This window comes from Solenopsis invicta, chromosome 16 (genome assembly GCF_016802725.1).
Source record: "Solenopsis invicta isolate M01_SB chromosome 16, UNIL_Sinv_3.0, whole genome shotgun sequence".
NCBI lineage: Eukaryota > Metazoa > Arthropoda > Insecta > Hymenoptera > Formicidae > Solenopsis > Solenopsis invicta.
In genome coordinates, this window is record NC_052679.1 from 14,957,297 (window position 1) to 14,978,918 (window position 21,622).

General features: G+C 33.8%; 3 protein-coding genes across 8 annotated transcripts; 1 reads left to right on the top strand and 2 right to left on the bottom strand.

The window, feature by feature from the left end:
* Positions 1 to 1,307: 1,307 nt before the first annotated feature.
* Positions 1,308 to 15,660, top strand: LOC105201529 (hippocampus abundant transcript 1 protein). Of its 4 annotated transcripts, XM_039458476.1 has the most exons (8): positions 1,308 to 1,675; positions 7,036 to 7,643; positions 9,258 to 9,659; positions 10,360 to 10,581; positions 10,651 to 10,934; positions 12,706 to 12,991; positions 13,172 to 13,328; positions 13,570 to 15,660. In XM_039458476.1, exons 2-8 carry the CDS (start codon positions 7,509 to 7,511, stop codon positions 13,668 to 13,670), a joined length of 1,587 nt encoding a protein of 528 aa, XP_039314410.1. In that variant the 5' UTR covers positions 1,308 to 1,675; positions 7,036 to 7,508; the 3' UTR covers positions 13,671 to 15,660. The 4 variants fall into 4 exon arrangements, with proteins under 4 accessions (XP_039314410.1, XP_011167873.1, XP_011167874.1 ...); XM_011169571.3 differs by lacking the exon at positions 7,036 to 7,643 and having other exon boundaries at positions 1,310 to 1,675; XM_011169572.3 differs by lacking the exon at positions 1,308 to 1,675 and having other exon boundaries at positions 5,673 to 7,643; positions 13,172 to 13,307.
* On the bottom strand, positions 14,838 to 20,624 carry LOC105201527 (methyltransferase-like protein 25). The gene is made up of 5 exons (XM_011169567.3): positions 20,005 to 20,624; positions 19,106 to 19,457; positions 16,303 to 16,400; positions 15,894 to 16,221; positions 14,838 to 15,483 (listed from the first exon to the last, which is right to left on the bottom strand). The coding sequence occupies exons 1-4, from the start codon at positions 20,578 to 20,580 to the stop codon at positions 15,988 to 15,990; spliced, it is 1,260 nt and encodes a 419-aa protein (XP_011167869.1). The 5' UTR covers positions 20,581 to 20,624; the 3' UTR covers positions 14,838 to 15,483; positions 15,894 to 15,987.
* LOC105201528 lies at positions 20,463 to 21,620 on the bottom strand. Of its 3 annotated transcripts, none has more exons than XM_011169568.3 (2): positions 21,503 to 21,620; positions 20,463 to 21,006 (listed from the first exon to the last, which is right to left on the bottom strand). In XM_011169568.3, exons 1-2 carry the CDS (start codon positions 21,519 to 21,521, stop codon positions 20,591 to 20,593), a joined length of 435 nt encoding a protein of 144 aa, XP_011167870.1. In that variant the 5' UTR covers positions 21,522 to 21,620; the 3' UTR covers positions 20,463 to 20,590. The 3 variants fall into 3 exon arrangements, with proteins under 3 accessions (XP_011167870.1, XP_025993454.1, XP_011167871.1); XM_026137669.2 differs by lacking the exon at positions 21,503 to 21,620 and adding an exon at positions 21,290 to 21,489; XM_011169569.3 differs by lacking the exon at positions 21,503 to 21,620 and adding an exon at positions 21,179 to 21,489.
* Positions 21,621 to 21,622: the final 2 nt, after the last annotated feature.

The following is a 21,622-nucleotide window of genomic DNA, read 5'->3' on the forward strand; positions in this document are numbered from 1 at the left end:
TTAAGATTGATTGATGATGTCTTAAGGGCCTTTTTCACCAATTAAAGCTAACCGAGAGATTAGTGTCTATTGGAATTGACCAATTGCATTTGTTATTTCACACAACAGGCGATGCGATTGGTCAATTCCAATGGACTAACCGATCGGTTAGATTGGTGAAAGAGACCCTAAATGTCATCAACCAATTAGAGAGCCGTATTAGCATCTTAAAATGTTATTTAAGACGATCTTGAAATAAGAATCGACTATGAATACCAGCCATAGTCGATTTGTGTATTTAAGATCATCTCAAATACCGTCTTCAGATATCGTTAATCAATCAGAGAACCATATTAGCATTTTAAGGCCGGTATTTATAGTCGATTCTTATATTTAAGATTGTCTTAAGCATAATCTTAAGATATCATTAACCAATCAGAAAGCCGTATTAGCATCTTAAACTATTACTTAAGCGACTTTGAAATAAGAATCGACTATAAATACCGCCCGGTTCATGGAAAATTAGGCCGGTATTCATAGTCGATTCTTATTTCAAGATTATCTTAAATAATGTCTTAAGATGCTGATACAGCTTTCTGATTGATTAATGGCGTCTTAAGATGATACTTAAGATGATCTTAAAGATAAGAACGCACTATGAATACCGATCTTAAAGGTTGGTTTATGCAGGCCGTAACCGCTAACTTATGTCGGAATCTGTAAGAAATTAACTAATCATAATCGATTTATGGAAGAATAATCGACTATGATTGGTCAATTGCTTACAGATTCCGGCATAAGTTAGGCTCAATGCACACAGGACGCGTCAACGCGTTACGCGTGGCGAATAGCCAATTCTTTTGCTTTCTTTTGCATTCTTTTGCTTTCTTATTTCTTGTCATAAAAACGAAAAAATGATTGGCTATTCGCCACGCGTAACGCGTTGACGCGTTCTGTGTGCATTGAGCCTTAGCGGTTATGGCCTGCATAAACCAACCTTAATAACGACAAATACAATTGGTCAATTCCGATAGACTAATCAGCGATTAAGTTAATCGGCGTTGGTGCAAGTGGTCCTTAGAAAAATATCTCAGGGCCACTTTCACCAACGCCGATTAACTTAATTGCTGATTAGTCTATCAGAATTGACCAATCGCATTTGTCGTTTTTACTTAACGACAAATACGATTGGTCAATTCCGATAGACTAATTAGCGATTAAGTTAATCGGCGTTGGTGCAAGTGGCCATGTTGAGTCGACGGAACACGCACATGAAAATCCACCCGTTAGCACGGGAGTCGCGGTCGCGCGTTGCGATGTAATTCAACCGCGTCGCGACTCGCGATATTTCGTGATGGTTCGCGATCGTCCGCGATCGTCCGCGATAGTCTGTGTTTGTCCGCGTACACGCGGATACGTTCGTTTGCTGTCGCCGTTTGCACCGCTGTTATGTAGATGCCACAATGAGAACAGTCCGCGATAGCTGAAAGTGATTCCGGGGATTGCAACGGTGCGGGAACGGTGTCGCGGGAAAATGACTTCTTTCGTGTCGTCGAGAGTCTAGGGATTCATGAAATTGAAGAAGCGAAAGAGTCTGTGCGCGCAGTGCGTGAATATGCCCGCCAAGGTCTCTAAGAAGGTCGTGGGCATGATCATACGAAGCCGAAAGTCCATTATGAAGGATGGAGTTATCACGGTATCAATGATTTTTCGTTAAATCTCACCCAAGTCGCCTCCTTCTCCTCCTTTCCCCTCCCCTCTCCTCCACCGCGACCGAGGCGGCCTGACCGCCCGAGTCGCTGCCACCGATGGCACCCTCTCTTCACTCCGACACCCGCTACATACCTGTCCGTTTGCGCACACAGCTTTTATCTCTAGTCCCATTTTATCTTCACACAGTGTATCGCATGATCGGTAACCAACAAGGGGCACTATTCACGTGGAAACCCGTACTTTGTCCCTTGTACGTACGCTTCGAGGAAATATTTGGGCGAGGATGTATCCACGATCGTGCTCCACGTTACGGGCGATCTCTGCCAATATTTTTGCAAGTTGCGAAGATAAAACGGGGACATTGATATCCATGGGCGCTTGATCCTCGATAGATATTTTTTGCGCATATACATAAAAATTTATTTTTCTTTTTAATAGATATGATAAGTGCACTATACAATATAACACATACATACACATGATATTTGTGTATATTTAGTATTTTTCAATGTTGAGTATTGTCTCGAAAATTATTGTCTTCCGTGCACATTATTTGCATATACGTTAGCATATTCTTTTCTATTTTATACAAAGCAATGTGCAGCATGATTGCAGAAAAAAGATCCAATTGCAGCTTATTTACATAACCTACATAGCGTGTAATCAGCTGATTAGACTATTTTTGTAGACACATTTGTTACAAATTTGGAAAGGACATCTAGTACATGGAAAAAAAAATTGAACTTGACGAAGGAAAAACAACTTGCCATATTTCAACTGCAATTTAGACATTAGTTTGATTTATAATTTAGAATTTAATAGAAAGAGAGAAATTTTACGTACAGTTTCCCGGGTCTACATTTAGATCGCGCTTCTAAAGATATTAGTCTATTTTTTGTTATTCTCGTTTTACGTCCAATGAACGGCGAAGATAGAATAACGAAAAGACGCTGCAATTTTATAAACGCGTTCTGAATACGAACCTTCGTTTTTGCAAGCAATATTGCCGTAAAATATGTACTTATTTACATCGTCTTTGATAAGGCGTGTTCGATGAATCACTAAACAAATCTTCGCGTTTAATATAAAAGTAATTAATTTCTGCTGCTTATCTCAATGAAAAAAAAGTAAATTATTGTATTTTTTCCTGTGTCATTGTGATGTTTGAATCGGTTTTTTTTTTACTGAGGTTATTTTATATTTAAACTCGAAAAAAGTTGGAAAAGATAAAGCTAAATAATCTTTTATGAAATTGTTTTTATCATAAATTGTCGATGCCATATATGTATATTGTATATATACATACATATACATCTCTGCGTGCATGTATGCGCGCACGTAGCGCATAACAGGCAAGTGTCGCGCGCATCCAGAGCCGTAACCAGGCAGAGACAACAGGTTCAGGGCAGTCAGGGCTCCTTTTTGGCTGCGTTCTGAAATTCACTGATATTACTGAAAATCTATAGGTCACGTTACATATTCTATAGATTTTCACAGTACTGGCAGTGAATTTTGGAACGCAGCCAAAGAGGGGCCCTGAAATAGAACTGATAAAAAAATTGTCAAATATATTTCAAATTTTAAATTTCGCCGCTGTAAGTTTGAAGCCTCGACACTAATAATACAAAACGTTAAAACTGTAACTCCACTTGATGTTTTACAGATTTTTTTCTTTGGATTAATTGATTGAATAGCAAACTCAATATTAAAATTGCTTCCGGAATATTTCTCACTGTCTTCGTTTCTATCGGTTCGTATAAGAGAAATTTTAGCAAATCAAAATTAATAGCAAATTCGGTAGACTTGCACCAAGATTCGAAAAAATCTGAATTAAAAAAAAAATAAGATCCACTTGGTGCATTTTTTTTAGTTTTATTGGAATTTTTTTTAATTTTATGCATTTTTATTTTCTATAGTCCACTAATGATTAACAAAATATGCTATTCAATTTACAATTTTATTTTGAATTAATTTCAATTTCGGTAATTTAATTTTATTTATTAATATAATAGACGTATATCAAGAGGCATTCCATAAAAAAATCAGTCAGTCTTTGAACCTGACGCTGACTATTTTTTATTTAATTTATTTCTTGACAAAAGATTTTATCATATATAAGGTCTTGGGATATTTGTATAATAACAGATTTTTTGAAAATTTGCTAAAAAAATATTTTTAACTATAATTAATATTTGAAGGCTAAAAATTAAAATAATAATAAATTGGACATTTATTTTTCAAATTCTTTAAAAAAAAAATAAAAAAATTATTTCATTGCTTGAGTTTTCGTTTGGACGGGTTTTTTAAAGCCCACCGAGTTTTATTGGGTTGGACTCACTTAAATTGAGTTGAGGCCACCTCGTTAAATCCTGACCTGCACTGATTCTGTACTGATGTTGCCTTGGCATAGCACTAGTGCAGTACAGTCTTCGAATAAACTCGATTTGCAATGCAATAGTAACATAGGACGACACTGAAATGAAATAGCACTGAACTGATGTGAAACTGGTGGTACCAATCAATGTATAATTGATCATGTAATTTCTTAGAATAAGTATGCAACAAATGCTCTGGGATATTTCAATTTTATATTATTATATATGTCGTAGGCAAATAGTTATTTTAGGAAAATATCTGACTAGACAAATGCTATCTGCCTGGTCAAATAGCTTAGAATTAAAAACACAAAACGTCTGCTTTAAAAATCTAATAATTATATAATTTTTGTGTTTTTAAAGCAGGCATTTTGTGTATTTAAAGTAGAGAATTAAAAACACAAAATGCCTGCTTTAATTATATAATTTTTGTGTTTTTAATTCTAAACTATTTGACCAGGCAAATAGCATTTGCCTATAGTCAGATACTATTTTTCTAAAATAACTATTTGCCTACAACATATATATTGCACTTTAACTAATAAATACGTAAATTACTTAACCTTTTATCATAAAAATGCTATAGATTTTATTATTACTGCTTGTTTCTAAAAAAATTTCCTATAATGACGTTTTATAGTAACTACCATTTTGCTGATATTTTCAGTGCTATTAAACTGTACTGACAAAAATTTTACAATAAAATTTGCCCTCATTCAGTTTGTCTTATTTATTTGAACATAAATTTAACATCAGAGCGCAATTTTTTTACAACCTAGAATTTGCATATATAATAATGCAATTTAATCGAATGCAAAGTTTTTTTAGTGCTTAAACAAAAGACATTGATCCAATATGTGGCATCGTAAAAGTTTACACTTGCCAGTGTGCACTTATAGTGCAAGTTACCGAATTCGCAGATAATAAGAATTATTTAAATCGATTACCGGAACGATCTTCCTATAATTTTAATTGATACAGGGTATCAGAACGCCTGTGTCACTTTTTTTTTATGGCTAGAGATCGAAGATTAGGGAAAAGTTTTTATTACCAAAGCCTATGTGAGCTGTCTAATGGTGTCATTTTGATTTTCCGAAAACCCTCGGAAGTAGAATAAACTTGAATCAAATCTGAAATTTTTAATAGAAATATAGTTCGAGTATAGTACCGTTGGATAGATCTTTTGAAAACAAACAACTTGAACTTTTTTTATGGATTATGAAAAGAAAATAAGAAATATTAAAAATATGATATAAGCGATGAATTTGTTGAGACAAAAACGCAACTAAAATTATTTTTTTTTCTATACATATTAATACATGTGAATATTTTACATTTTTCGTGCATACAAAAATTTATTATTTCATTACTATTTCCCCTCCCAAAAATACAAATTTCACGCAGAGCATATTCACAGCTAGTTACGGCTTTACGCGCATCGATCAATTATTCAATGATGCGTTTCCATCTGCGCTGATAATCGATCAGTAATGTGATTTGATGTGATTTACGCGGGCCGATATTCCCCTGACGAAATACAGCGCGTACATCGAAGCTTCCCTCGGCGATCGGCGATGCCCGCAGGCAACCGCGACGGGCTCGAGGCTCAAGTACGCGAAAGCGAGTCGCCCAGCTGTTGAGGCCGTCGTTAGGTTAGGACGGGGAGTCCAGAGTTAGCTCGAAGAGAGTGTATGCGCTGAATCGTCAAGCAGTGCGACGGCGATAAGGGGAGGGGATGACGGACCAGTTGGAGCAGTTGCGATGCGGAGGTTTGATTCCCCGCGTGAACCGTCCCGCGCGACGTGAATGGACCGCGCGACGGATCGACGACGGCGTGCCGAACGGTCTCGGCTGGAAATATGTGAGCGTCCGAGATCTCGTCGCAGCAGCCGCCGTACGAACCGCTGCGGTCTCCAAGATTAGAGATACGAGACAGGAGCACGAGAAAGGAGGGGGGTGACAGACAGACAAAGAGAGAGAGAGAGAGAAAGACGTACGGACGGAAAGAAAGAGAGAAAGGAAGCGAAACTCCGTCCGTCCGTAAGCCGCTCCGTCACTGCACGCTTCGCGACTTCGTTCAGAAGACCCCTGGACGTGGAGTGTTGCCGATCCGCAGGGGCAGGAGGGATCGCGCCGCGAACGGCGCCGTGAAGCATCGTCCCGTCCCTCGCGTTCGCGGATCTCGGTGACGTCACGCGCGCCGCGACCGTGCGCGCGATCGGATCAAGGCCGCGCGCGACTCGACTGACTGCTGCTCGGACTCTCCCCGGGAAGCGCAGCGTCCCTCAGCCGAGGACGACGTGTCGCTGCTCGTTTCCGCGATCGCCCGCCGCTCGTCATGAGGGAGGATCTCTGCCATAAAGAGAGGCAGACAGGCACGAGGCTCGGCGAATATACGTGAAAGACGCCGCGCGCTCAGGTTTTTCCAAACTCCATCCCGTCCGGGGACGGTAGCTCTCCCCTGCTGCTTCTCGTTCTCCGGATCTCGCAGCTTGCCAAGAGATCACCTAATGACGCCACCGATTTGGCACTGTACGCGGGACGACAGCGTTACAGGACTGATTATGTCATGTGACTCGACGATCGCGGAGTTACTTTTAACAGATACGAAACGTGCGCACCGAGACCAAACGGATTTTAAGGGAACGCCACACGAAGGGACGCGCTAGCTTGAGCCTTGCACTGCCATAATAAAGTTCAAAACCGATGACAGCCGACTGTCAGAGAGATTGATTATGTCACGTACTCGCAAACGTAACTGTAAACGAGGAAACGCAGAGTGACAACAGAGTGACTTATTGTATCTCACGATTGAATAATATTTCTTACTTAAAACTCATTCGAGCGGAGTGTACATAAGAAGACGTATAAATAATAATATTCGCAAAAGTAGCAGTAAATAAATGTAAAAGCCGATGATTTTCTCAAGGCGTTATAAATCGTTAATCAAAGTTTTGTATATTAACAGGCGTTCGTCGATTCGAATTGATTCTAATAGAACATGAAGAGCGAATCTACAGTGAAGACAGATACGCTGCTTTGTTGTAGCAACAACCTCATTTGTAATGCAAATGCAACGTCGGCAAATCAAACAGTTGTGGCAGCATGACTGAAGAAGCTGTTCACAAAATAATTAAGACAAGATGTAACTGAGCGCATATACGCGATGCATGCATTTCAATCATGGTGCAGGATCTCATCTATTTTGGATGTTACATTAGAAAAACTATGAAAAATCATGCGGGCTTGGCGAACAAGCGAATAATATCGAAGGGCGAACTGAAATTTAATTCAGAACTGTGGAAGCAGTGCACTGATATGACATTAAAAGAAGATTACTTGTCTTCTTATCGCATACCCGAGAGCGGAATGACGACAGGTGTAACGATTAATACGTGAGACTATGAGAGGAAACATACATAGCGACACATTTTAGGGGTCATGCCCCCTGGGGCAAACGGTGGAACAGAGGGCTTGGGCCCGACCTGTTCTGAAATACATAACAGTCAGGATCACGCTATAGCCAAACTCACGCCACCCCCTACATTTGTTCAACAATGCTACAGACACCTCAAGGTCAGCTGCTGAAATATCATAAGTACATGGAAAATAAAATGTTCTCTGCCATAGCTAATCATGGTTTGCTAAAGCTATCTTTACTGCTGTAATTATAAATTTATTAACTACTGCAAAACAATTTGCTAATGCTCCTAATGCATAAATAAAGTAGAAAAACGTGCATGTCTACTAGGATCAGATTGTGACAACATAAATGTAATTATGAAAACTAATTGATATGTCAGATATACAGTCAATATACTTGATAGCTAATTAATGTAGCTACCTTGAACACTTTTAGCTGTAGGATATATTTTAGATATAGTAAATGTATTTTGTAGCTAAAACTCTTTCAAATAAATAATATGTATAGGTATCACAGATAAGATATTAGTTGTTCATATATTACAACTAATTTAGTTACCATATGCAGTTTTTAGCTATGGCAGTTACTTTTTTCCATGTATCTATCGCTTGTGATATGCAGAAGACAAAGGGATGAACAAAATGATGTGAAAAAGATACACTACTTTTTTATTAATAACAGATTAATATGTCATTTGTCCTTAAATAACAGATTTTATCCCATGTTAAAACCATACAATCCAGATAGCAACGAGTCTGTGTTGTTGCTGACATGTTGCTTGCAATCGTATTATATGTTGTTATCAAAATTGCAATAAACTAAGTCCACATTTTTTTGGCAAATTTATGCCTTTGCGATGTGACAGTTTTGAATAGCAACTTGCCAGCATCATGTCGGCAGCTTCGAAATCACTATTATCAAAATTTTTGCTGTTACTGTTATGTTGTCATAATAATTTATAGGATTACACAACGCTGTTATATTGCCGACAACATAGATAATTTTACTGCTATTTTGTTGTTAAATTGCTGGCAATATGTCTGTATATATATATATATATATATATATATATATATATATATATATATATATATATATATATATACACACATTGTTGCCTGCATGTTGCTTCAATATCTCTATATTCGAAATCATTGAAGACATATACAGCAAGTCATTATTTTGTTTAGTTATTTAGAAATGTTTGAATAATCACCAATCGAACATTGTATTATTTGTTTAGGACATTATCTTTCAGTTGATTATATAAGTTATAAGTAATGTAGAAGGAAGAAATTTGCTTCTTACACTTTCCAAAATTGCCCTCTGTTCTTCAAAACTACAACATTTTTCCCTGATAATGTAACTACTTAATTTCAATATCATGAAGTCATTATGAGCAGTTTTGAAGGACAGAGTAAAAATGAATTTTTTTCTCTAATATCTTTTAAAAAAATATTAGAAAAGTGATATAATATTACATCGGTCAAGGATTAAAAATAATAACTTAATCTCTTATTAATAAAATAAGTAATGTATGTTTCCTAGGTATTTAAATTTTTTGTCTATCCCCTATATCTATTTATTAAGATTTATTTTATATATACATATATATATATATATATATATATATATATATATATATATATATGTTGCATTCTCATTTTTTATTTTATATATTACACTTGTTAAAGATTATCTTGTAATTTACGTATGTTCGTATTAAAGATCATTTTGTAATATGCGGCCTGTATCTTATTTTTCAGAGTTCTGGCGTCGGCGAGGCGAGCGTGTATCATGCTTTGGTTGTAATATTTCTGGAATTCTTCGCATGGGGATTATTAACCATGCCTATTATTAGGGTACTGAATGAAACATTTCCGGATCACACGTTCCTGATGAATGGCTTGATAATAGGAATTAAAGGAATTTTATCTTTTCTCTCCGCGCCACTGATCGGTGCTCTCTCCGACGTATGGGGTCGAAAATTTTTTTTACTCATCACAGTGGCCTTCACATGCGCACCAATTCCCCTGATGAGCATCAACACTTGGTGGTTTTTTGCTATGATTTCTATCAGTGGTGTATTCGCTTGCACATTCTCAGTGGTATTTGCGTACGTTGCGGACGTAACGGAAGAAAATCAAAGATCACTAGCGTATGGCTTGGTACGTGTACACCAATTTGATTTAAGTGACAATCACATTTTAACACATTTTATCTAAATTTTATTGTATTAAAGTATTTATTATACCTAGATTTTCCAGGGAATTTCTTTTTTACTCTTGAAGAGTTTCAAAAGGATTTTATTGACACTCAGAGAAATTTTAGGAATTTCACCTTTAAATTTAATCTCATTTTGATAAAATTGTTTTTTTTTTATTACATTTTCTTGATAATGCCAAATGTCGACAATCAATTAGTAATAAATGTAGCATAATACATTCTCGTATGTTTTCAAAAAGAATCAGTGACAATAAAAAGCAATATAATTCTAAATTTGCGTTGTATGTCACCTTTTGAATTTTATACTTTTGGTGAGCTAAATTCGTGTATTGCGAACAGATTGTTATATGCTATTTGATTCATACTTTTTTCAGTACTTTCGCAAATTTAATATTTAAAACTTGCTTTTTTATGATTAAGAAACAAAAAGATATTATTAAATAAATTAATTTTAAAGCTTTGTGTGTGATTAAAAAATATTTTAATCTTATCTAGAACTTTGAATAAAATTTTTGGAAAATTCGAGAAATCTCAAGGATTTCTTTTATAAAATTTTAAGTAAACACCTTTTTTATGAGCAATAATAAAAAAAATTATCCGATACAATAACTAATTATGTAACTTATTTTGCTTATTTCTCAGGTATCGGCAACTTTTGCGGCAAGTATGGTGATAAGTCCAGCTTTAGGTGCTTATATCATGAACACTTATGGAGAAAATCTTGCCGTAGCGTTAGCAACAGCTATCGCAGTTTTGGACGTGTTTTTCATATTAGTGGCTGTACCTGAAAGTTTGCCTGAAAAAACACGTCCACCAGCACCTATATCATGGGAGCAAGCTGATCCATTTGCTGCTCTTGGAAAGGTAAAACACGTAACACACATACAAGGAAAAAAAATTATATAACTAAATTTATATGTGCATACTTTGCAGGTTGGAAAAGACCATACTATTTTAATGCTATGTGTTACTGTGTTCCTGAGTTACCTTCCTGAAGCAGGACAGTATAGTTGTATATTCGTTTACTTAAAACTGGCTATGGGTTTCTCTAATCTCATGGTAGCGATATTTATCGCTGTGGTGGGCATCTTGAGTGTAGGAGCGCAGATTGTATTAGGACCCTTGATGAGAACACTTGGCGGAAAACATACTATAATGCTCGGTCTGTTATTTGAGATGTTACAACTTATGTGGTACGGATTCGGCTCGCAGACATGGTAAGCCAGATATTTATTTCTCTTCAGCTTACAACGCCGAGAAGGGGACTTGGTTTACAAAGTTTTCTAAAACACTCATTCTTCCACACCTTAATCTATTTTTATGTTCTACTCTATTTATTTATTTATTTTTTATCTATATCCTACCTCGCATGTTTTCTCACAGCCTTTCACAGCCCTTGTTTTATATAACATTCCTCTCTACGTACTACCTTATAACACTTAAAGCTATATTACTGTCTTATTCTGCCCTTCCCTCTCTCTCCCTCTCCTTCATTTCTTCCTGTCTTCTCACTCTCTGTTTCGCCTCCTCCTTCCTTTTTAGTACGCTTTCCCTCTCTTTCCATAGCTTCTTCACTACTACTCCCTTCTGCCAATTTAAATCTTCTTTGTATATTTTATCTATGACCCTATCTTTATCATCTTCTAATTTTGAAAACCATCCACTCGTTTTCTCACAGTCCTTGACATAGTATTCTATACAATCCCTGTCTTTCTCGCAAAATATACAAGACTAATGTATTTTCTTTAACCAATATTTATTCACTTTTTCTAAATTCCCATATCTTAGCTTCATTTTTGCCCTTATCTCATCACCTCTATCTTCTATATTTCTAATCTTTCCAAGTATATCGGCAGCCTTCCTTTTAAACCTATTCTCCTGTATAACCTGTTATATCTTGCCTTTGCAATTTTTTCATCCTCCCATTGTCTCTGCGTATCCCTTTCTTTGTCTATTAATTCTATTTCTAAGTTGTCTCCTACATCTTCTCTTATCTCTTTTGCCTCTATCCCCCAGTCGTTCCTATTGTAATATCTTTTCCTTTCTTTTCCATACGTGTCGTTCCAATTATAGTTCTCTTTCTCCCACCAACACTCCTTAACTATTTCTCCTGCCCTCCCTTCTTTAATCCTATTCTCGTATCTCCTAGCTCTGATACCCCATCCTACTCTAAGTTTATCCATCATCAGTTCCCTTGAAATTATGTATCTTAGTGTACAGGATTCTAACCCAAATAACCATCTGACATAATCCATCATTATTTTCTCTAATTTCTCCATCTCTACCCATCCCCATATTTCTATACCATACGCCATAACACTTTGTACCAGGTACGTGAACAACATCCATCTTCTCTTCATATCATTCCTACATATTCTCTCCCCTAGACCTCATACTTTCCTAGCCGCTATTTTGCCTTTATCACAAAATTCTTTCATATGTTCCTTATAATTACCCTTATTATTTAACACAAAACCTAAATATTTAAACGATTGTACTTCTTCAATTTTTTCTCTTCCTCACTTCTATTTTTCTATTTTTTCTTTCCTTTTTCTATTAAAAACCATTATCTTTGTTTTCTCCGGGCATAGTTTTAATTTCCTATCTATCAAGAAGCGCTTGAACGTATTCATCATATCTTGCATTGCTTCTCTATTTTTCGCTATCAACACTATGTCGTCCGCATACGTTAATTCCCATATCCTAGTTTTTCCTATTACTACCTCTCCTATCCCTCTGTTCTTTAATACCTGTCCTAGTTCCGCTATGTACAAATTAAACAAGAGTGGACTCATCACACAACCTTGCCTCACTCCATTCCTAGTTGAGAATCCTTCTGTGACTCCTTGGCTCGTTCTTATCACTGTCTCGCAGACATGGTAAGCCTTTTTTTTATTTTAGATACATTACACTGTTGTATCAAAATTTCAACAATGAAAAATCAAAATGAGATAACGAGAGTAATGTGCAAACATTAATTATTTTAAGGATGATGTGGGCTGCTGGAGTACTTGCTTCTGTATCAAGCATTACATATCCTGCAATTTCCGCATTTGTATCTATGCATTCTGACGCTGATAAACAAGGATTGGTGCAAGGTATGGTAACTGGGATGCGTGGTCTCTGCAACGGACTCGGACCTGCTATGTTTGGCGTCATATTTTACCTTTTTCACGTTGATCTTAATGATGATACGCCCAATCTTCCCCTGAAACCGTTTGTGGACGAGAATAACAGAACGAGAACTAATACACATCTTGATATAATGCCTCAGGTACATACATTATATCTGCAGGTAAGCATAGTTTCTTTTTGTTTAGCCCATCTGTTCTGTAAGTTTTATGCAACATTAAATTTATTTATTGAAAAGAGAATTTATACGTGTATGTATACATATAAATGTATAAGCAAAGTGCTGATTTAAAATAAAGTATTCGTTAAATTGTATTTCTAGCTTGTACCGGGGCCACCATTCGTGTTTGGTGCGTTACTTGTGATCTGCGCGCTGCTAGTAGCCGCATTTATTCCCGAATCAAATACAATGTCAACAGGATCGTTGCATCACCCATCCACTTCCCGGAGGCCCTCCGGTAAATACGCATATCAGAAATGTACGTTACAGGTTGTCAAGTATGCTAAAATGCCAAATATGTTTATGGTGATGGAATTCATCGAAAAATTGTTTTAATTTCTATCGATTTATAATAGCACTTGAAGATTTATGATAGAAAGTTTCTATTTTACGAAAATTATTATATATACATTATATATACATGTAGCAAAAATTTCAAGAATACTATGTTTCACTTATTGTACTTTGCAATGTAAAGCTTAAATTGCTTATTGTTTTAGGTTTGTCCTTGGACGTTCAATACGAGGCAGACCGAGTGGGAAGTGGAAGAGGAAAAATCGGTCCGCTCTCACCACTAGTCGACAATTCCGCCGCGCTATAATGTCTATTAAAAAATACAAGACGAGCCATAATATAGCACACGACGAAAATACTTTAGCCAAGCGGTAAAACTCTTCGCCCTTAATCAGAGGTGGAGAGGTGGTTACTATGAAATGCACCTGACTCGAATCAGGCGACTGTAATAGTTGTCTATATTGTATTATACTATTTGTTTAAGGCAGTAACTAAGCTTGATTTTAGGATTTATCGATGGAGAACTTAATATTTAGGTTGTGACAAATTTGCACAAGCAGTGCTTGTGCGATAGTACTATGGGTTGATCTCAGAGTCGAGTATAATCGTACGACAACGTGTTATGTTGCGAAAAACGTAACATTAAATTAGATCTTCCTTTTCAAAATTTTTGCGCCGATTATTAAATCAGATGTATCAATTTTACGCCAAGTATATTGACTCTTTACGCAGCTCGCCAACGACACAAAGCGATACATCATTAAAAACTGTAATTCGTATTTTACTAGATTTACATTGTGAATATTGATATCGTATCCTTTACTTTGATATCGTATCCTTTTCTCTTGTTTCTAATTTGTGTTACCACTTTTATATCAAGTGCTAATGTAAATTGCGCAACGTATTTTTGCATCTCCGTACATTCATAGCACTAGAAATAGCTTTTACACATTCCTTGTAAGCATAATTTTTGTAAGCATACAGAAACAGCATTAATTGACAATTGAAAAGGATGCAAATTCTTTGAGCCGTATTTTTCTTTTGTATAGATATGATATTAGTAGTAATTACTTATTCTCTTGTACATCACACCATATATAATTTAGCTAATATTTATAGATCGTGCGACTTGTTTCTTTCCGCACAAACTATTTATTTTAATAGATAGAAACTATGAATATAACGAGAAAGGCCTCAAGCTAGGAGCAAGTTATACAAAGTGATAGTTTGTCATTCAAAGACAATGGTAGATGTTAACACTATGAGTAAAATGAAATATTAATTATTAATTGAGAATCAATAATTCTCTTAAATTGTGTGTGTTATAATCGGAGTCACATTGATGTTAAAACGAAAAGAAACGTTTTATAATAGAATAGAATCTTGTATATATTTTTGCTTTTATTTTACAAAAATATCAAAACTTAGGTAAAAAGTATGTTTTAATGCAGTGGCATTAATTTATATACATATAAAATTTCGATTGTTTTAATGATATGGTTTACCTACAATTTGTATTATTACTACATTTACATAAAATAGTAAGTTCACACAAAAAATAGAACCACTTAAAACTTGTAGAAAACGACAAGTAATTTTAGTTACTGTACTGGAATGATCTTAAAGTCATTATGCTCTTAAACTCGATTAGTCTTGATGAAAGTCAGAGTAATTAATGACAAATGCAAATTGGTCAAAACATAATAATGTGCCCCTTATCACAATTCTTGTTTTGTAATTTTGATATTTGCATACATTTGTAATTATCTTCTGGAAAAATTTCAAAGTTACAATTATTCGATGGATATTTATTACATGATATTGATTTTTAATAAATAAAAATGTTATGTACTTTATACATATTTAATATTAATTCCTTTTTTTTATATACATCTCTGTTCGAAATAAAACAATTTACTAGACATTTAAAGGTTTCAGTCAATACGGCTTGTAAATCTTTGTCGAATGTATTAAAATTACGTGCGTTTTCTAGAATTTAGCTATATTACAGTAAAGTATTACAGAACGAAGTAGAAAAATCGTGAGCAGGTGTAAACAGTGCAATCGCAGTTTCTGTTTGTATTTCCTTAGAGTTACTCACGAACTCTTGCTCTCGTACACTGAAGTAAATATACGCAATTGTATTATAAATATACAAAACAAACAGGAGGATTATAATATTAAGAATAAAACATAGAACATAAGTCTTGACTCTATTACGAGTTAAGTAATTGTATATGTATAATGTACGATGAATGCATTAATAAAAAGTGATTATTTTTAAGATAAATAATAAAGGTTATTTGGAAATATTATATTTACGCAATATAAAATATGAAATATACAAATCAGTTAAAATAATAAACTAAAAAATATTCAAGATATATTCCATATTCAAAGAGTGAGACAATTATGTGAATTTGATTGACAATTTAATGAAAAAATTTTATTAGAAATTGTTTTATATACAATATAATTATTTAAATATCTCACGTTTGAATTATTATGTTTATACTAGAATGACAAGTACCTTCTGTGAATAAATTGGCATAACGTTTTATAATTGAATTAAATCCTTTTCTGTAACATCTTTAATATTATCTTCATATTTATTAATATTGTACTTATTTCGTTGCAATTATTCCATAACATCTGGGCGACAGTGTTGGATCAAACAAGTGTATTACAGCAACTTTGGAACACTGGATATTATTTTGTAAAAATATTACTCTATCCAACATAATTGCCGCTTCCACCACCGAACTCATATATATTCTTAACATTTGAAAGAGACGAAACCGTGGTTCAAATTGTATGTAATTCTGATATATTTGTTGCAACACATAAGCGGGTGGTATCTAAAATCATATATCGCGTAAAATTTCTATTACTACATTAGAACAACGAACACGGTGTAAGAGCCTAGGTTTAATACACACCTGTTTTTTATCCATTCCAATTTTGGATAACGCACACTTTGCGTAATCAACGAAATTATTTAATGGTCCACCACGACCTATTTTAGCGTTGTAATATCCTATTAACAATCAAGGTAAATAAAAATCAATATGTATGATACAGAATAAATAACTGTGATACATAGTGTCGGATAAGTCTAACATCTTTTTTAAAAAAAATGAAGTTAAAGTTAATAGCTTATAAAATTTATTTAGTTATGTTAAGAACGAACTTAAAGATTAAATTAAAAATTAATTTTGAAAATTATTAAATTAGAACGTTGTAATTTTTTAGATTATTTAAAACAATAATAATATGAACCATCAAATAAATTTAATATTTTATTTATAAATTTAGTTCATATGAAATTATGAAGTATTGTTTTTTATGTATTTTGGGAATGTATTTTTTTCTTTTACATATTGTACATTAATTTTAAGGAATTTTAAGGTAAACATATGGTTTTACTCTAAAGAAATGGTTACAAATTGATTATTCAAATTCTAGCTGAATTTTTAAATATAAAGACGAGAGCATTCTGCAGCGGATTTTGATGCCTAATAATGATTTTTATATGAACTTTTATAATCTCCAACTTGCGAATTATATGCGCCGCATATTTTGGTCGGTCTTAAAATACATCGTCCTTAACTGAAGCCGGAATACATATTAATATCACAAATTAAATTTGTAAACAATTAATAATACTGATACTCGTGAACATTTTAAAACACTGTAAAGAAATGATTGCAAACAATAATCACTTTAATGCCAAAATGTAGGAAGATCTAGGCCAGAATCCTGGCTTATCTTTCGTAATAGTTTCTTTAGAGAGTTTTAAGATGCTTATAATAAGTAATCAGTAATATTGAATTGCTAATATTGAGTCAATTTAATTGTGTTAATCGTTTCAAGATCGATGAATATGCGATACGCAGTTCTTGAATTGAAGATTATTTGTAAAAATTCACACAAAAATTATTATTAGACAAGATCCACTGTGGACCAATATTGGCTTTCTCATTTTTATGTTTGACATTTTCATCCTAATTTCTGTCATTGATAAATTTTCAACTTGAAGAAAAAATTAATAAGTTAAAGTTTATGTATTTTAAAAATACTTAGTTGAAGTTAAAAACTAATTCATTTAAAATTAACTAAATTAAGTTATTAATTCTATTTCGTCCAGCGAACTCAACAATTTCTTCGTTCGAGTAAAGTCAATAAAAATAATTCCGCAAGGCGGAAAATAAGTAATAAAACAATTGGACACGCTGTAAAACTTTTCCGATGAAATTCTTCGATTTGGCGCGAAATGTGAAATTAAACAATTTGATCATAATCAAAAGCCTGAGAAGAGTTCCAACGATTTCCCAGGTAATAAACAAGATTTTTGTTAAAGATCTTACTCGCAAACACAAACTCCATATGTCCCGCGCTATAAGCGAAAACCAATTTTAATATTTTAAGCAAACGTCTGTATCAATTTTCTAATAAATCATCACGCAAGTGGATATCAACAAAATCTCGTCATATTGTCGGCAGACTAAAAAGTGGCATGAACAAATATTTTTTTAAAAGTTTGTACCAGAGAATAGAACCAGGCAATAAAAAATAAACTCGCTAATAGAAGACTGTAAGAATAAAAATTGTAGTTTAGGAGATGAACTACTCAACCAATCAATAGACGCTAGATCGGATTACAGACGGAGCTAATTTTTATTTTCAAATCTCCAATGAGCACTGAAGATTATCGATCTTATTATGAGCCGGTAGATACTTTCAATCAAAACTTTTTTCGATGGAAACTACCTCTTGAAATTATTCATATAAAAAAATCCATGACTTCGCGAAACGAAAGCAATCACAAGTGTATTCTGCTTCTAATTTCAATTAAAAGATTTCCTGTCTTACCGTGCAATTCCTGTTTGTTCCCTAAGTTGATGCGAGATATTTTTTTATTCAAGTGATTCGATATTTTCTTAAGAGCGATTTTGCCAGACCAAACTGAGCGAATTATCACGAATTGAATAATCACATTTTTCATATCACGTGCTCTCCTTCTTGCTACTTTTTTTTTCTTTTCAAGTTTTACAGAATAATCAGTACCCTTTTATTTATATCACTATGCATAAATACACCATTATTCTGATTCAAATATATTAATAAAATGCGACGCTATTCATAATTCTCCAGATATATGGATTCTCTAAATAATTTGATTTAGTCAATTGTAAAATTTTATTATTAATGTAATTTTCTGTATAATGTGTTTGTCTAAAAACTAAAGTAGATTTACTCCAATGTAAACATTTCATATAATTTTCATATTAACACAAATTCCTCTACAAATTTTATGTACTATTAATACGTTCGTTCAATATAAATTCTTTTGAGCAAAATTTTTTGTAAGAATAAATATTTATGTTAAAGTTTATGTTAGTTATTAACACGTGCACTTTTATTTAAATTCATATTTTGCGACTTTCTCTTCATTTCTCGCTCTAAGAATAAGATCGTACTTGTTTCAGTTCCGAGTTATAATAATTTAGTTCATTGACTCAAAATTTGGACAAGATTCTGAATCAGGCAGTGTCAATTCAAGCGTTCGATTCGTGGTGCGCGCCCTATTACTTATAGCATGCTCAAGAAAAATTTTTGTTGTTTTCCCGGTCTTACTCTGTACTACTTTAAATCTCGTCAAGATTTTTCTTAAGACTGGACGTAACAATCTAATGTTTAACTAGTTATTCAATGTTGGATATACATAATAAGATAACTAACCCATTGAATGTAGAATAACTTGCAATACAGCTCTGTAAAATAACGAAGGAGAAAGTTGCTTGTTATGTCTACTCCTTTCGATAGATTGTTGAGCCAACATTCTCGCATTTTTAGTGAAGCTCCAACGTCCACTCAATGTTTCATCCGCTAAATGATAACAACATGGGACTACAAGAAGCAAATTAATGTCCTTCGCACATAAGAAAGCTTTGATTACAGAATGCACAAGCATCCCACAAGTATGTAATCCTGTTAAAATGAGATTTCTGTTTACGCTCCAATCAGGATAATATGTATTCACTACTTTTTTATAATTAGTTGTATCGTCTAATTTTTCAACTATATATCGAACCTGAAAGGAATATGACAAAAAATGTGATAATTTTTTATAATGGTATAATAAACTATGATGATATAATCGAATGTTTTTATAAGGCAAGTTATAAATCTCTTTTTTTATTTAAATTAAGTTAATGGCTTTAAAATAAACTTGTTTGTGTTAATAGTTGTAACAAAAAACTACTCATATAAAAATTGTGTTAAAGCTTAAATTAAAAATTAATTTTGAAAAATATCTTATAAAATTAGAATGTCATAATTTTAAAAAGTTAGATTACTCTAAATAACAGAACAGTTATAGTGTGGATCATCGAATAAATTTAATATTTTATTTTTAAATTAAACTTGTATGAAATAACAAAAAATATTGTTTTTTTGTGAAAATGTAATTTTTCTTTTAGAAAAAGATTTTAGGTAAAATATCTAAAGTCTTTCTAAAAATAATTAGTTAGAGTTAAAAATTAACTCATTTAAAATCAATAAGTTAAAAGTTTTCAACTTTTTAACTTTATTATTTAACCTTCTTAACTAGTTACTACCCAACTCTGGTTTTCATATACCTTTGTTAGCGGTTGTTTTCTTCTCTGAATCTTTTCCTGACGACTTATTGCACCCTTGTGACAAACCTGCGACGAATCAATTGCTAATACGGGAATATTAAAGTGTTCTGATAAATATGTCGACAAATACGCTTTCCCAGCTCCAGCATCTATTACTAAGCTGTGAGTAAAAAGTGCTATTTCAGCAATAATTTTTCCAAGTATTTCAATCTCATGTGACTTCTTTGTGTTCATAAGCTCAGACTTTGGGCAAACAAGTTTGCTTTCAATCAAACATTCTTTGGAAGACTGTGGTAAAAGCTTTGGTAAATCATCCACGCACATAACAGCTGGACATGATTCTAAAGAGAGTGATCTCGTTAACTGTATAAAATTCCCGAGTTCCGAATCCGTATTGCTTTCTGCCCAGATATCATCGCTCGTATCGATATCTTCCAGTTCCAATCTAAGTTTCTCTGGTAAGCACTTCTCCCATAATCCTTCGGTAATAAAATCAACTAGATGACAATCTATTAATTCCTGATAGATATTAATAAAGTCCAATGCTTTCTCGAAATGCCGATTATATTCTGCCATCGTCGTCGCATTAAAATTCAAGTCTATCTGTTTCTGGATACAACAAACTAATTTTTGCTAGCGAACAGAATTGAGCGTATTTGAACTTGATAGTTTCCACAGCTTTCAGAATGTCTAAATTGTCATCCTGATGGTTGGGCAGAGTACTGCGAATATCTTCCAAGAGTTTCTTTGCTATCGCCGTCGCTTTTTCGCATTTGGCATCTTTATTCTGTAAATAATGCTCTAATACTCCGCTGTAGTATCCTAATTGTGCAGCAATTATACTAGCCCTGTGGTACCCAAGGTGGTATCCTTTCAGCAGCTGCTCCTTGCCACTTTCGTACCCTTTATCGTAGCCCAACTTCTGTGCAAATTCCTCCGCGAATAATAAATCTTCAAAAGCTTTATTTACGTCCTTCTCTTCCTGGGACATAATTACATTAACTAAAAACAGACAATTATAAATTACATGTGTCATCACAATTACATATATTCCATCACACAAAAATTACAATTAAACTTTATAAAATTTTATAAAATATTTATTATTAATAATAATAATTTTTCATGTAAGCCCTAGTATAATAGGGACATGTTCAATCATTGGGACACTTACTTTTTACATCTAATTATCATAATACAAAAGAATTAACGAAAGAAATTATTCTAAGAAAAAAACTTGATGATCGAACTACTGCGCATAAATAAATGAAGATAAAGATCGTACTTATTAGATTAACATCTATAGGACTACATGAATGTATATAGAATTGTGATGTGGTGACATGCAGCCCACGCAAGTGTGTCGCTGATAGATGATAATAAGAGGAATTGTACGTCACTATCGCAAGAAAAGAAACGTGAATCTTCTCGATCTGAACGAATGCAACATGTAAATTCAAATTTTTTTTATGAAAGCGATAAGACTAATCATACTTACACATATGTACACGCCTCATGCGTGAACTACGAGGTTATATCAGAGCCAGACAGGATTATAGGTTATATCAGAGCCATGATGTATTAAAGTCCGTTCTACAATATTCTACAATACGTCATA